Source organism: Mustela putorius, unplaced genomic scaffold, assembly GCF_011764305.1.
Source record: "Mustela putorius furo isolate JIRA1106 unplaced genomic scaffold, ASM1176430v1.1 tig00000129_pilon_pilon_pilon, whole genome shotgun sequence".
Classification (NCBI taxonomy): Eukaryota; Metazoa; Chordata; class Mammalia; order Carnivora; family Mustelidae; genus Mustela; species Mustela putorius.
The window spans coordinates 35,823,401-35,839,509 of NW_025421290.1; the positions used below are offsets into that span (position 1 = coordinate 35,823,401).

At 51.6% G+C, this 16,109-nt stretch overlaps 1 protein-coding gene across 4 annotated transcripts in view; it reads right to left on the minus strand.

The window, feature by feature from the left end:
* Positions 1-1,722: 1,722 nt before the first annotated feature.
* ADCK1 (aarF domain containing kinase 1) overlaps positions 1,723-16,109 on the minus strand; it is a 121,729-nt gene continuing 107,342 nt past the window's right edge. For 3 of the 4 annotated variants that reach the window (XM_045071799.1, XM_004739158.3, XM_045071798.1), the window contains 4 exons: positions 11,555-11,704; positions 10,141-10,338; positions 4,930-5,123; positions 1,723-3,396 (listed from right to left, as the gene is read on the minus strand). In XM_045071799.1, coding sequence (XP_044927734.1) covers positions 3,225-3,396; positions 4,930-5,123; positions 10,141-10,338; positions 11,555-11,704 — 714 coding nt within the window. In that variant the 3' untranslated portion in view covers positions 1,723-3,224. The remainder of the gene's footprint in view (positions 3,397-4,929; positions 5,124-10,140; positions 10,339-11,554; positions 11,705-16,109) is intronic. The other variant, XM_045071796.1, reaches the window with a different exon arrangement.

Sequence of the window (16,109 nt, forward strand, 5' to 3'; positions counted from 1 at the left end):
TTAGATACTGGCATGTTTATTTAGCGGATTCTCAATTTCCCATGAACTGAGCATCATACCTGAGAGGCTCTAGAACACACAGCCACAGAGTTGGCATTTCTCTCTACTCTGCCTGAAAAGAGGAAGGGGAAAAAATATCCATGCTGCCCAAATCAAAGAAGCCCACACCTAAACTGAGTAAATATTTAAGTGTTAAAAGGGAAAACAGTCTTTTAAAATAAGTTGGTGGTGACTTTCCAATGTAACATTGTCACTACTGGGAGGAAAAAAGTCACAGGCTTTTATTGGGAAGCATCCAATCCAAATCAATTCAAGGCAAGTTCCTGAGGCGAGAGAAGGGAGCAGAGCAAGGTCCCACCTGGAAGCTCAGTCATGTTGTCGCGGACCCACAGAAATGAGAGAGGGAGAGAATCTGGGCTCCAAATATGGCCCCACCCAGGCCAACCAGAAGGCACAGGCCCGCAGTCAGTCGATACAGACATACCTCAGGCCAAGGGGACAGAACAAGACCCCCGAGTGGTTATTATATAATAAAGAATCTGGTCTGTGTCCGCAGCTCCTCGGAGATAACTGTAACTCCTCAGAATTTCTCAAGCATAGGAGTACCCTTGTTTTTCTAAGGTACCCCTTGGATCACACCTGAGTTTTAACTAGAGGACCCAGGAAGGAGTCATATCATCCCACCTTCTCCAAGGAGGGGACAGAAGGGCAGGCTGGAGACTGAGTTCCATCATGCGATCAATGATTCAGTCAATGGTGTCTATGTGAGGAAATCCCGATAAAGAGCCTAAACACTGAGGCTCAGTGAACACACCGATACGCTGAGAGGGTGACGTGTCCTGATGCCATGGGAGAGGACGTGGAAGTTTTGCATTCAGGATCCTCCTAGACCTTGCCTTACGTGTCTCTTCAGTGACCAGGACCAGGATCACTAGTCCTGATCAAACTGTAATCCCAAGTACGTTACTTTCCTGAGTTCTGAGTCCATTCTAGCAAATTCCTAAGTCTGGGGGTGTGTGGGAATGCCCACATTTGAAGCCAGTTGGTCAGAAGCTCACATGGCCTGGCAAACCCCCCACACCTGCAGCTTATGTCTAAAGTGAGGACCGTCTTCCAAGAACTATGCCCTGAGGCCGGTAGGCTCGGCACTGACTCCAGATGGCCAGGGTCAGAACCGCATGCAGGCCACAGTGGGCCAGCTCCTGCCCTGGGATGCGCAGATATGCTGGACTCCCCACTTCCTCCACAGAAAACCCAATCCCTCCTGAAATTGGGGTTTTTGAGACTCAATTCAGGAACATTTGACAGGCCAAAGAGTGAGTGTGATCTAGATCTACAGCCTTGGGGAATAAAAACCAAAGTGTGGAACCCTACTTAGCGGCTGTGTGACCTTAGGGAAATTACTAATGCTCTCTGAGCCTTGATTCCCATTTCTATAGGATGAGATTCATGACCCTTCCCCCTCACAGAGCTGGTGGGACAATTCAATGATGTAACTTATTGACAAAGAGCCCAGCAGGGTCTCTCCCCGAGGAAGGCACTCAAAAATCATCTACTAACTTCCCTCCTACTTTCAAATTGCCCTATACCCCAAACTCTCTGGGTGGGTTCCCTGGTTGTTAACTGTCCTGGGTGCTGGGCTCACTGGCAACCTGCTGGTGTTTTAGATCCCAGGGCAGCAGGAAGCCAACCATTACACTAAAAGTGAAAAGCAAGTAACCATTACCTTGAACAAAAAGGACATTTATATTTACTTCAGTGGCTATAAAATAAAAGACACCATAAAATATAATATGCAGCATGTATCCTCATGATTAATAACAGATCTTGCAAATTATTCTCTCAGGTCTCTGGGTGCATCCAACTGGTCACCAAGAACAATTAATTCTTTTAGGAAATAAAGGGATTGCCGATCATCTCTGGTCAGTGGAAAATCTGCTTGTTGTATTGGGAATAAAGAGAAGAGGAGGTTCCAATTTAGCAGTTTTCTGTCCCTGTGAACGGGGTGAAGTAAGATCAGAGAGACTCAAATACAATGACTGTCTGTGAGCTCAGTGATAGGAGGACCTGCCGAATATGGGGTCTCTCGGGCACCTGGAGTGACAGCAGGAATTCGGGGAAGTCCCAGGAACAGGAGCGGATGAGTGAGTGGGGGCAGGGCAGCTCTGGCACGTGCAAGAGGTGGAAACATGGAGCCCAGACAGGCGACGGGGAGATTTCAGAGTGGAACCCTACCCACAGTGGCTGAGGCTTACACTATAGTCTCCAGGACGGTGGCATCAAATGATGAACCCAAGGCAGGAAGCAAGGAGTAAAACAAAGTAGATGCCAGCTCACAGGGAATGTGGTGAGAACCCAGGGAAACCCAAGTCAGAGGTTTCAGCAGAGCCTCTGAGTTCCTAGCCCTGAACTGAGTTGGGCTTCTTCACTTCTCCAGACAAAGTCTCAGAGTCTTAGAAGGGAAGAAACACCTACAAGGGGCAGGAAGTGGTCACACAGGGAAAGGCTGGAAGGATGACAGGGACCAGCTGCCAAGTAGAACACAGTTGTGTTCCACAGCACCCAGGCCCACTCTTACCTAACGGCCAATGTGGATTCACTCCCGATCTAGAATAAAAATCCCACCAACAAACCCCTTCCCTGTAACCCTGAAGGGATTTTTATTGAAACACAGTACATAAAACATCAGCGTGGTCACCATGACAGCAGTGAACTCATGTCTCGGATGCCAAGCCACCTTGCTCGGGTATGATACCTCTGGGAGCGGCAAGGCAAGGAGAGGGAATCCATTCCAAGCACAGAAACTCTGCTCTCCTCCAACAAAATCAAACCTCCCATCAGTTAAATATAGAAATTCATGTAGGAAGTCAGTGGGATTCACAGTCCATCCTGACAGGAAGAATGGTTACCGGAAGTAAGGGGACATCCAGCCCAATGGCGCCCACCAGGAGTGGGAAACACTGTTTATGCCATCTCCCTGGATAAGGAGAGAAATTTCTTGCATAGGACAGCTTGTGTAGCCTATGAGACAAGGGCCACAGCTGAGGAGAGGGATTCTGAGGGTGGAGTACAATGGTGCCACAGAAAATGACTGTGGGGCTCCAGGCTACCATGTGACAGACACAGGGCACCTGGGTGGAGACATGACAGAAGAGTGAAGAGTGAAAATTCCACTTGCCCGCCACAGAGTCACCCTGGAAAGGGAAAGGGGATAGCAGATGCGCTCAGTATGAAGTGGGCAACAGCCGGCAAAGTAGGGCCAAGACCCAGCTGGCCAACCTCAATCCCTTCACACGCAGAATGAGTTCATGAAGGTTGATCTGCCATAAGTTGAAGGCTTCTCTGAAAGAGATCTGTGTCCTTCTGAAGAGTGAGCGGCTGTTCTTCTTCTTGTGCCTGCAGGCGGGACAAGAAGGAAGGAGAGAACAAGAGATAAATGAGGAAGAAGCACTCCTTACCACTTAGAGCAATGGAAGATCATGGCTTAGCCTACTCACCTGACCCCCGCCCTAGTGGGTGACTTCTGGTTAAGTGATCTTAGCACTGCCTACCCAGAGACCAGAGGAACTCAACTACTCCATAGCAGCTTTCCAGTTAAGTGGAATGATCAAAAGCAGCTGTTTCACAGGGCATCAAAGACCTAGAGGACCCACTATGTTCAGTAAATATATGCCAATCCTGAACCTCCCAAACCCAAATATAAAAGCTTTCCCAAACTTTCTGAGGCTAAAGCACCTGGAAACTAGGTCAGGTGGTCCTGAGAGGCTAAGCCCAGTATGGAGTCAACCCACAGCTCAATTCCTTCTGCACTAACAAAAGGACGGGATGGAAATTGATGTTTATGATAATGACTCATTCAAGACCTCATTTCCAGAACCCTCAAAGGAAGAATAAATCATGTTCAGCCCTTTTGTGCAGTCTATTTTGCTATAATCTAACTCAATATTTGATCATGGGTGCAGGAGATACGTGGCCAATGCTCCCTTCACCAGACACTTTGCCAGAACGAAACATTCCCTGCACAGGATGGATGGCATCTGACCCTAGTCTGGGGCTCCCCTCTCAGATGAGAAAATTCAGCCAGGGCATGGCCCTTCCCATGTATCTGCACACTCAGGAAAAAGGGCCTAGAACCCTCACTTCTCTAGCAGTATCTCCCTGAGGAAGCACCTTCCTTCCCTCACCAACACTCTAAAGGTCCTGAGGCATCTAAAAAGGTCTGAGATCCCCCGTGAGCCTGCTGGCAATACTCCCGAGTCACGGCCACACCTGCAAGGAGAGAACACTGGCCTTGCAGCCTAGACAATGCTGGGGAGACAGGTCCTGGGACCGGTTAGAAATGGGATGAACATGGGGCGCCTGGGTGGCTCAGTGGGTTGAGCCACTGCCTTCGGCTCAGGTCATGATCTCAGGGTCCTGGGATCGAGCCCCGCGTTGGGCTCTCTGCTCAGCGGGGAGCCTGCTTCCTCCTCTCTCTCTCTCTGCCTACTTGTGATCTCTCTCTGTCAAATAAATAAATAAAATCTTAAAAAAAAAAAAAAAAAGAAATGGGATGAACATCAGGATTCCAAGTCCAGTGGACACTTGGGTGGGACTAAGACTCTCAGAAAATGTTTCAAAATTTACTGAGGATAAGAATCGCCTGGAAAGCTGAACTAGGAGGGCGATGTCCCAGAACCCACCAATCTGACAAAGTTACAGGTAGCTCTTTGGACCACTCAAACACACAGCCTGAAACCAGGGACTTTGCTGGAGTCATTTCCCACCCCCAAACTCTTCCTCCAGGGGGAGCTGGCAACTGGGGACCTCAGGCGGGGCCCTGGGGACTGGTGGGAGAAAGTGGAGGTAACCGGGACCGCCTCCCCTCCCCCACCAGCGGGGCAGGCAAGGAGAGCTGGGAGGGGAAGGGCGGCTGGAGCCCGCACTCACGCGGCCAACGCCCTGACGCAGCAGCGCGACATGTTGAGGAAGGAGCTGGCGCTGGCCCGGGTGCCCAGGGCGGCCTCGATGCCTCGGAGCAGGTCGTTGGTCTTGAAGAGGAGCAGCATCTGGCGGGGCACATGGTTGAGGAGCTGGCTGATCTGGGGGAGGTAGTTGGCCGCATTGTTGCGGATCTCCGCGTCCTGAAGCAGCAACAGAGAGACAGACGTGGAGAGTTGGAGTGGACAGAGGGGCCCAGGGCGGTAGATGTCAGGGCAGCCTGGGGCGGAGAGGCCACAAGGACCCTCCAGGAGGGAGCTCCCAGCACGGCTGCCTCAGGGCCGCCAGGAACCTCCCCTGGGGGGAGCTCTATAATCCGACAGACATGGAGGAGACACCTCACCCCAGCTGCTGAGCAAGCCCTAGACACAGGACAAGAGCACGTCAGCAAGGCCCCTTGTCGTCCCCAGCCCCCCGCGGTCACCAGCACCCTTGCTCCAGGCCCACAAGCCTGTATGGACTGGGGCAGGAAGTCGGCTTCCTCCCCAACCCCTTGCTGAGGCTGGACTTAGCCAGCCTCTCAGCCCAGGGCTCACCTGTGTGTTACTCTCCAAGGCGTCTTCCACTTGCCACCGATTTCAGACCAGACTTAGAAGGAGCCCCGGGAGCTGGTATCTGCTGAGTCATGTCCCCCATCCCTTCAGCCAAGCCCAGGCTGGTGCAGTGCACAGACCTGAGCTCCTGACCCCAACCCAGCTCCATACTCTGCCTGACTCTGCACCCCACTAGACCTTCCCAAAGCCCCTGCTGCCCACACAGCCATTGCCCATCACTGTCTCCATGCTGGAGCCCATCTCAGCCGGCCCAGTGCTGGAGGTCCCAAGATCCAAAGAGCAGGAGCCAGGGCTAGTCCTTACCCCCACCCTCGTGTCTGAGCATGAGGTCTGGCCTCCCACCCTTCCCTGTCCCTGAACTCTACAAGACTCTGGGCAAATAACGGCCCCCGGCCAAAGCCCCGAGCACGACGGTACACCTCTGACATCTCTGTCCCCAGGGAAAATGCTTGCAGGAATTAATTCATTTGATCCTCACGACAACCCTATCAGGCAAGTGTATCACCCCCATTTAAGAGGAGAAAACTGAGGCACTGAGAAGTTAGGCACCCTGCCCATGGGCCACAGCTACTAAGTGGTGAATCAGGATTTGAACCCCTGCAGTCTGGCTCCCAAGCCCATGTCCTCACCACCAGGCTCTGCTGCCTCTCACCTCTCAGTGGGACTGTGACCCTGGGTAAGTCCTTTCACCTCTTCTAACCCGATGTCCTCATCCAAAAACTGGAAATGCTCATACCCTCTGTGCCCACCTCCCAGCAGGACCAAGAGGATCAGCAGAGATAAGGAATGGGGAGATCCTTGGTGCTAATCGAAGTCACAAGAGGGGCCCAGCAGTGCTGCCAGAGGTTTCCCCATGTGGCTGCCTTCTGTGGCACAAGTAGGACTCTCGGTCCTTTCCAGAACACATGTGTGCTGCTGATAACTGAGTTGCTGTGAAACTCGAAATGTCCCTCAGGCAGGAGCTATCAGACTGGAACATCTGAACACGAAGCCAGACACTGAGGCTGCTGTCTCCCCACTGCCTTTCACCACAGCTATGGACTAGCCTGCCTAGGGTTACGGCCAGATCAAGGCTTTGCTCACCTCAGGGACCTCCTCAGCAAAGTGGGGACTGGCCTGGAGACAGTCCTTCTCAGCAACTCTCAGAGCAAAGGCAGGCACCTGTACCCAGCCAGACGCCCTCTCGGGGGCATCTCCTCGAGCTCGGAATACCCCGATGGTGGCTGCCTGAAGTAGACCGGTTGGGTGCCTACCCAACAGTCATTCCCCATTCTCCTCTGACAAGCGAACCCCATTTTTGTTCACTTGACCCCTTGGGGCTATGCTCTTCAGGAAGGCAGAGCCCCTCCCTAGCCCCACGGGGAATCTTGATTGATCTCGGCCATTGTCAGCTCTGAGCACAAGGCCTCTGCCAAGTGATTGGCTCGGGCATGGACAGGAGACACAATTCTGGCCAATGAGACCAAGGGGAGTCTCTAGGGGGACTTCTGGGAAAGGTTTTCCTGTTTTTAAGAAACAATATATGAGAAGAAATGGCCCCTAATTCCCACCCCTGGATCAGGGAATAAAAGCGTAAAGCTTGGAACTCTCCCAGAAGAACCCTAAGAGTCAGCCCAAAGCCCTGAGCTTCTGATCACCTCAATTAATCAGGCAGGACCCACTCACCTCCAGGCGTTCTGCTATGGACAGAACAGATGCCTAAATGTTTATGCCATTTATAGCTGGAAAACATCTTCCCTGACACAATGCTGAGGGGTCCCCGAATTCTCAATGAGACTAAGACTCAGAAAAACTGAGCCCTTACATCTCAGAGACTAGAGTGGGGCTGGCCTGCAGTGGCCAAGTTTATTCTCTCACTGGTTTTCTTGTCCAAAGTGAGCAACTAGAGTCCATGTCTGCAGAACCTACTTGAACACCCCTCTGTTAGAGGTGGTCCCAGGACTGCAGGGACCTTATAGAAAGACATACAAGACAGGATCCTTGCCTCCCAAGTACTCACCAACTAGCTGGAGAAGTCATACAAGGACACAAACAGCTCCTCCTCGAGAGAGTCTACGGTGCATGCCCATGAGTGATACAAGTATTAAGAGGCCACTTTTGGCAAAGACGAAGAGGAGAGGCTTTCTGGCCGGCACTACGGACTGCACTGTGTCTCTGCCAGACCACGATGTTCAAGTCCTAACCCCAGTGTGACTGTATTTGGAGAGGAGGCTTTTAAAGGGGTAATCAAAGTGAAGGGACTTCATAAAGGCGGGGCCTTAGCCCAACAGGACTGATGTCCTTAGGAAGAGAGGAAGAGACCAGGAGTGTGTCCATGCAGAAGAAAGGCCATAAGAGAACACAGCAAGAAGGCAGCCGTCTGCAAGTCAGAAGAGAGGCTGCACCAGAAATCAACCCACCAGTGACTTGGTCTTGGACCTCCAGCCTCCAGAACTGTGAGAAAATAGATTTCTGTTGTACAAACCCACCTAGCTAGCCATGCTCTACCAGCAACCCAGGCAGACTAACATGGTAGCATTTCTGCTGGGTCTTTGTAAGTGAGCGAAAATGCAAAATAAGACCCTAATTTGGTTAATGAAAACACGTACTGTATACTAAATACCTACTGTGTGCCGCATGATTGTGTCCACCCCTGAGACTTTAAATACCATGTACATGACTCCCAAGTTTATGTCCTTGAGCTCCAAGCTTGTCTGCCCACGATGCCCCCATGTGAATGTTCTAACTCCTGCCTCCTACCCTCCAACTATGTCATTCCCAAAGTCTTCCTTGTGCCAGAAAGTAGCTCCCCTACCCTATAACTCACCCCAAAAAGGTGTGATGCAACTCTGACCCCTCCCGCTGCCGCCTCTCTACACCTGAGTCGACAGAAGGGCCTCTCAGTCTTGCATCCAAAGCAGTAAGGCTCATCCGCTTCCCTCCACCTCCTCTGCCTTTAGTGTGGTCTGCGCCCCCATCACCTCCCAGCCTACCCACCAACTGCCCCACTGCTCATCTTGTTCCCTCCAGATACTTAAAATAACAACTCTGAGCACACTCTTCTCCTGCTTGAAAACTGTCAAAGGCTTTGCTTTGTACTGAGAACTATTCCAAACTTCTTCCCATGGCTTGGGAGGCCCCATGCGAAGCCCCCTCTGCCCAGCACCCCAAATTCTTCTCATTCCAGCACCTACCTCTCCACACTCCAGATGGTGCCAACGCTTTCTCTCCCTGTCCTGGCATATCTTGTGCCCTCTGCCTGGAATGCTTTCTCCAAGCTCTGCCTGCGGCTGCTGCCTTCCTTGTCCTCCAGAATTCTCAGCAAGTTCTCTGAGCACCCAATCTACAGCCCTTCCCCCATTACTCACCCTGCCTGTTGCCTCCAGTGTCTGCAACCTGCAATTATTCCATTTACCTGTTTCTTCACTTGTTTACTGTCTGTCTCCCTCAAGCACAGTGCACATCATGGAAGGCCTGCCTGTCTGTCTGTTCATCATTGGATCCCCAGCACCTAGTCTCAGTTCCAGCAAAAACAAATGTTTGTTTGATGAACAAATTTCAGGAACCATAGGGAGGCACTTCACATACATTATCAATAAAACAGAAATTATCATCCCTATTTAACAACGGAGGGAGATGGTCTCTCTTCTGAGATATCAAGCTTTAAAGCCATGCAAGCCTGGGGCTGCTGGCAGTAATCACGGCCACCAAGCTTGCTGGGGAATGATGTCCATTTGCAGGAAAGCAGAGATGGTGAGAGGTGGTCTCTTTGTGACATTGCTTAAGACTCCATACAGCCATTCCTTAAGGCCCTCATCACAAGGCAGCTTACAGGGGAGGACTAACAAGTCTCGGAGACCTGATGAGAACCATCTAAGGTCATGCCAGCAGGAAAAGCAGGAGCTGAAACTAGAACCCAGGTCTATCTGACTGCACAAGCGGGACCTGTCCCTTGCCGTGAGCCCGGGCCTCGGCAGAGTCCAAGCTGGTCCCCATGTGGCTATGGGCAAGTCTGCACGGGTCTGGCACAGGGAAGGACTGGGAGACAAGACAATTCCAAGACAGGATGAAGGGTCTGGGAAGGAGGCGGCTAGGAGTGCAGGGAGGAGGGGCTCCTAGAATCAGTCTCAGCCCAGGCTCCATGGGATTCTTGTCTAGATCCAATGGAGAATGAGCTACAAAGAGAAACTGAAAAAGCTATTTGCCACACACTCGGGGAGGACAATGGGGCAAGTGGCTCAGTGCCGTATGAGGAACTGAGGTGCCCCCCCCAAGAAGGGAGGCACACAGGAAGTTTGCAAGGGGCACAGAGGAGCCCGACTTACTGATGAGACAGTCCCTGGGGATTCCCGAAAGTCCTAGAGGAGAACTTGGTGGAAGCCTGAAATCTTGGGTTAGAGCAAAAGCCACAGCAGTGTGGATTACATGGTTACCGTGAGCGGGTTGCTGAGGCCAGGAGGGACACAGTGACCTTGCATCCAGGAATGCTTCTCCTCCAGGAGCTCTCCGCTGTTGCCCACTGCCCCACGGCCACAGCCCACCAGCCCAGAACCCCAGACCCTGGACTGGACAGGGTCCAAAGGCCACCCCTGGCCCCACCCCTCACATTCAGGAGAAGCATGCCTACCTCTGTGGCAGTGACCGGGGCTTGGCCAATGCCCCTGTTGACCGAGTCCCAAGACCGGGCAGTCAGCATGCAGGCAAACAAGGGGTAGAGACCCCCGGCCCCCAGGCGCTGGCTGTACTTCTTCACCTTCTCCATGTCAGTCCAGATCAGCGACTGCCAGAGGCGGCAGTAATCCAGGCGGAACTCGTCGGTGAGCACCTGAGGTGGGGAGCCGTGTGGCAGGACCTGAGTCTCCTTTCCCCCCGGGAGACCTAGCCCCTGGTTGGTGTGACACTGTGAAGGGGGACTGTTGGAGACCAGAGCCCCTGTGCATGATCTGCTTCTCCCCCAAAGGTCAGCCATCATTGAGGGTCCAAAGTGAAGGCTACTGTTTGGCCAGCCTCGGTCCTGAGGGGTGGCGGTCACTAACTGCCCACCAAAGTCATATTCCCCGCCTCCCTCCTAGTTAGGTGCAGCGCTCTGCCTGACCTCCAACCAACGCAACGTGGCAGAACCCCATGTTCAGCGCCTGCAAACCTTCCCATGCATGCTCCTCCAAGCCCTCACCGCTGCTGGAGGATGAGGAGACCACCCCCAGCGAAGCCCGGGGGGCAGAGCCTCAGTCAGCCCCTGCCTGCAGACACCTCCAGGACAGGAAAGATCTGTGAACGAGCAACTAGACATCTGTTGTGTCTGGGCGATCACATGTGTGAGGGTTGTGTGACAGCAGCTAGCCTTCCTTAAACTCATGTCCCGATTCACTAAGCCTTTCAAAGGGGTGAAGATTTGGGGAGGTAAGATCAGGGCTCTGAGGGGAAGAGCAGGAGACCATTGGTGAAACCTCTCCAGGACCGTCTGCTGTGGACTCAAGATAGGCCCTGGGTCCAGGCATTGGCAGTGAACTTAGCAACTTCCAGGCAGAAGCTCATGGCTCATGCGAACCAGATGAGTTCCAAGTTCCAGAGGACAGAGGCCGGGCCCATTGAGCCCCTACCGGCTCTGGGCCCCCTTTCCCAGTGCACATTACCTCCTCCCGGGGGCTGAGTGACCCTCTTTCCCCAAAGCCCCAGCTCATCGAAGGGCAGCTTACTTCCCAGCAGGTTGGCTGGGCTTCCCAGGGAAGCACGGTGTTTACACACCCACACAGACCCAGGCACCCACACAGACCCAGGCACCCACACAGACCCAGGCACCTCCCCGTCGACTTCCACTGCAGGCGCTAAAGGAAGGTATTACCAACCTTACTGGACTGGAGACAGCTGGTCGGACAGGACTTGCACAAAATGGCAGCCCTAGGGGCAGGGCAGGAAGGGTCTCTCCACCCACCCTGGCTCTCTGCCTCCAGTGTCTGTGGCCAGTTGAGGAATTGAGCAAGCTCCCATCCCAGACAGGCCCAGAGACCCTGGGCTGGCCAGGTGGGAATGGTGTCTCCTACCTGGTAGAGCCCATGGTCCAGCAGGACCACCTCCGCCTTCCCTGTGCCCGGGCATTTCCGCACCAGCACGTTGCCGGGGTGGGGGTCACAGTGCACAAAGCCATTGACAAAGATCATCTCGCTATACATCTTGCCCAGGTGGCGCGAGATCTGAAAGAGGAGGGACATGGGTGGGAGTTAGGCCGCATGAACACCTGTCTCGGACACTTTGACTTTGGCCCCTGAATCCAATCACTTTCAAGAGGAAGGCTGGGTGGGCCTGGGCGGGTCATGGCGGGAATGATGGCTTGTGATCACACAGTTCTTGAATGTAAGACAGAAGTTCAGTTCTAACCCCAGTTCTCAATGTCAGCTGCATGTAGGGTCACCTGGAACTCAGAAGTGTTGGAGGTCAGCCCCAGGCATCAGCATCCGTTGTCAAGTTCCCGAGGTGATTGTAATACACGGCAAGGTAGAACCACTGCTTCTAGCATTTCTGGAGACTGGAACTCTCTCCCCAACCCCCACCCTCTACACTTTCCAGATCCTTCTCTTTCTTATTCTCGTCCCAACCTCGTTATTTTCTCCCCAAAGCTGAAGATGGGCTGGAAAGCTGCAGTGGGAGTGGGGTCATCCCAACTTCCCCTTCTCGAAGAGCAAGGCTAGGGGGGTGGGCTGTGACTTAGGGATACAGGCCCCCGGCACTCCCTAGGGCTGTCCCAGCCGCTCCAAGGCAGGCCCAGGAGGAACCAGAGCCACAAGCCCTGCTCCCCTCTCCCTCAGGCCCCTTTCCCTTTGCACCTCCCCGTCAGAGCCCAATGCTAATCTGATTTATGAGGTCTGCACAGAAGAAATGACACTGGAGAGGCCATTTAAATCATCCTGTCACTGCTGCCCTCCCTGCCGAGGCGGTCTTCTTATCTCTACTCTCTTTTTATTAAAGCTAAAAGCCTCTTCCCAGCTAGGGAACAGCTGCTGAATAGCGCCAGACCTGGGCCCACAGATGGTCTGCCAATGGGTTTCCAGAGGACAAAGAGAAGCTCAACTCACAAAGCTGACACCCCAGGACACATTCTGCCCTTGACACTGCTCTCAGTCCCTGCTGGAACCCATGGTCCCTACTGATCATATCCCAGCCAGAGAAGAGGAACCGGGGCCCATGGGTGGTGCGGGAACCCTGGAGTAGGGTCTTAAAATGAAGGCTCAGTTCCTTTGCTTGGCCTGTAAAGCCCTGCACAATGAGGCCCAGCTTCCCTCCCTGGTCTCATCTCATACCACCGTGACACTATGGCCACCTCTGCTCTTTTTCTCTTCTCCCATGGACCTGTGCTTTCCTACCTCAGGGCCTTTGCACATGATCGTCCCTCTGCCAAAAGCCTTTCTCCCACCTCCCCTTCACCTAGTTCACTCCTCTCCTCCTTCCCACCCTAGCTCAGCATCACCTCTCTGGAGAAGCCTTCCTTACCTCCCAGCCTAGATGAGGTTCTCTTGCCATAAGCTCTCATAGAACTTCGTACTTTTCTTTCATGAGACAAGCACGTTATTTGGGTCATTATTTGATTAATGACCACATAGCCCACTATTATAAGCTCCCAAGATGGCAGAGACTGGCTCTATTTTGTTAAACGGCTTTATTGGGGTATAATATATGTACTGTCAACCAGTTCTACAATGCATCCACTTAACCTATAACGGGCCAAACATGTGAATATAGGACTCCACCTTCAATATGAATGAGATTCTTGTCTGTGTTTTTTGAGATGCTGTAGTTCCTGTCTTGATGCTTATCCTGACCCCACGGATCTCCTCTGACCCGCAAAATAAATCTTTAAGAATAACCCCACTGTAGCAATAGCTGACATCCTTGCATTGGCTTAAAAAGCAGGTACAGTTATGATGCCCATTTTGCAGATAAGGAGCTGTGATTCCTCGATGCTCAACTTACACAGGGCCACCGGGCTACACACAGAGCCAGGATTCCAGCCAGGTGTGACCCCACCACCTCCCAGCAACCATGCTACTACATAAAGGCTCATGCTAACCTCTGCACTTCTTAAGTGAACCTTGTGACCTTAACAAGTTGCTTCTCTCAGCTTCAGTAAAGAGGTTGTCTGAATCCTGACACCTATCCGACATTGCAGTGGATGAAATGAATGCCCCATACTCTCCAGGCCCTTGGAGGACTTTGCCCCAGGTCAAGTTCTCAGCCTCAGGCTAAGATGTCATCTCCCCCAGGGCCACCATTTTCTGTTTCCTCAGGGAGGGGCCCAGCTAGACTTGGTCCTGGCTGAGCCAGCAAGGCCCCTTTTGAGAAGCCCTTTTGTTAGGCCCTTTGGAGCTCCATGGAGCCATGCTCTGAAAGGCTGCTTTTGCCAAACCAATTGCATTTATTAAGTAATAATTCATTTTTATTTGTCAAGGACGCATATAAGGTCCAAGCAGGGCTCCTGATCAGCCTAAGATAAGCAGTACAGCCAGACTGAGCCGACAGAATGCCAGCCAACAGCAGAGAAATGACATTTCATTTAGTCTGGGCAGACCTGTCATAGGGAGATGTATGATCTCCCCTGAGCTTTCTGAAATATTGCTAATCGCTCTGGGCCCCCTATTACCACACTGAAAGATGGCCCCTAGGGGCCTGGGGACTCAGGATGGGGGAGCCCTTGCCCACAAGGAGTGAGCTGCTGCCAGAGGAGGGAGAGGTGCTGCCAACTGTAGCTCATACATACCCAAGGAAAGCCATCAAATGGCCTCCCCATTTCAACACCCCATCCAGCTGCTCCTACTTGGGTGTCTTGCCATTTGGGAGATGCTCCTGATGTTCACCTTAATCAGATTTCACCAACATAGATAGAGACAGCAGGCACAGACAAGAGGGAAAACCAGCTGAGGCCGCCAGCTTCACTCTGGCACCATCTTGGTCCTGTCACCTAGGACATGCCTGACCTGGGTTCAAGTCACCTTCCTTCTTGGTCTGGGTCTACATTCCCCGGCTGTTAAGGGGGACTAATTCCATCTGCTCCACTTCCTCACAAAGTAACCTCAACATTCAATGTCAAAACATGATCACATCTGGGAAAACACTTTATATACTATACACAATATAGATAAATAGATAGATAGATAGACAGATGTGCATACACACACACACACACTATAAAGTGCTTCTATTACTACGTAAGACACACAAATGTGTTTATTATAATGCGGTGGCTTATTATTTAAAACTTAGGGGAGTGGGAAATGTACCCAATATCACTTTCATCAAAGTGTAATTTTCAAAAAGTTAAAAATTTAACTCCCAAAAATATAGAATGAACACATGTCAAAGATTGTTTAATTCACCAATAAAGGAGCAAATAAGAAGGTAGAGCTGGTTCCGAGAATTTTGAAGGACTGCATATTTATGGGAATTTAAACAGGAATAAGAGACTAAGATTCCTGGATTAGATATAAAACTGGTTATAGTCTCACAGAGCAATAAGGAAATCGTAACCTCTGAGGTTATCTTTCCTACTGAGCAGGAATTATTTGCATCTCTACCAGATAAGATCTACAGGTTGACGTATGACTTCAGTCTGAGCCCTTAATTAATTGTCAATAGCAGAGTCAAACAAAAGTACATTCCCCTAGATATTAAAAAGCCCTCGGTGGGCTGCCCGAACAATGCCCAAGAATGACTCTGAAAGGATACACTGCACACTCTTGGCCTTAATTTCTAAATTTTGGGAAATTTTTCTTCACATCTGTCAGACTCCCAGTAAATAGCTTCTTGGAACCAATTTGCCCAGAGGAGGCAGCCAGCACCCTCCTACTCAGAGAGACACAGAGGATCCCAGAAGAAACCCAAGGCGATCACTGGGTGCACAACCCTCTCCCCCACCCCCGTTCCATAATAGTTTAGCTTTGCCTCGTGATTAAGAGCAAACATCTGTAAATTCTGCAATGAACGTGGGGATGCAGATATGTCTTCCAGATACCGATTTCATTTCCTTCAGATATATACCCAGCAGGAACTGCAGAATCCTATGGTACTACTGTTTGTTATTTTTGGAGGAATCTCCACACTATTTTCCACAGTGGCTGACCCAGTTTGCCTTCCCACCAGGAAGGCACCAGCATTCTTCCTTCTCCACTTCCTCACCAACACCTTTCTCTCTTAACTTCTTGAGGACCATTCTAACAGGTGTGAACTGATGTCTCCTTGGGGTTTTGATTTGCATCTCCCTGACGATGAGTGAGGCTGAGCACCTTTTCAGGTACCTACTGGCTCCTTGTACATCTTCTTTGAGAAAATATCGGTTCTGTTCCTCTAAAGCTGCCCCTTGCCCTGTGACAGTAGCATCTGCATAAAGACAGGGGAATGCCAACGTCTTAGAATGGTATTAGCCAGTACTGGGGGCCGGCACCATTCTGGGCATTTTCCATGAACTCACAGCCATCTTCTGTAGTAGACAGCTGAAGGAAGAATTAGAAAAAAGGAAAGCAGCTTGGTCACCCAGCCAGCAGTGAGTGAAACCGGGCTCCAAACCCAGGTGGCCCAGGTCCAGTGAACATGCTGTCCACTGCCCACTCT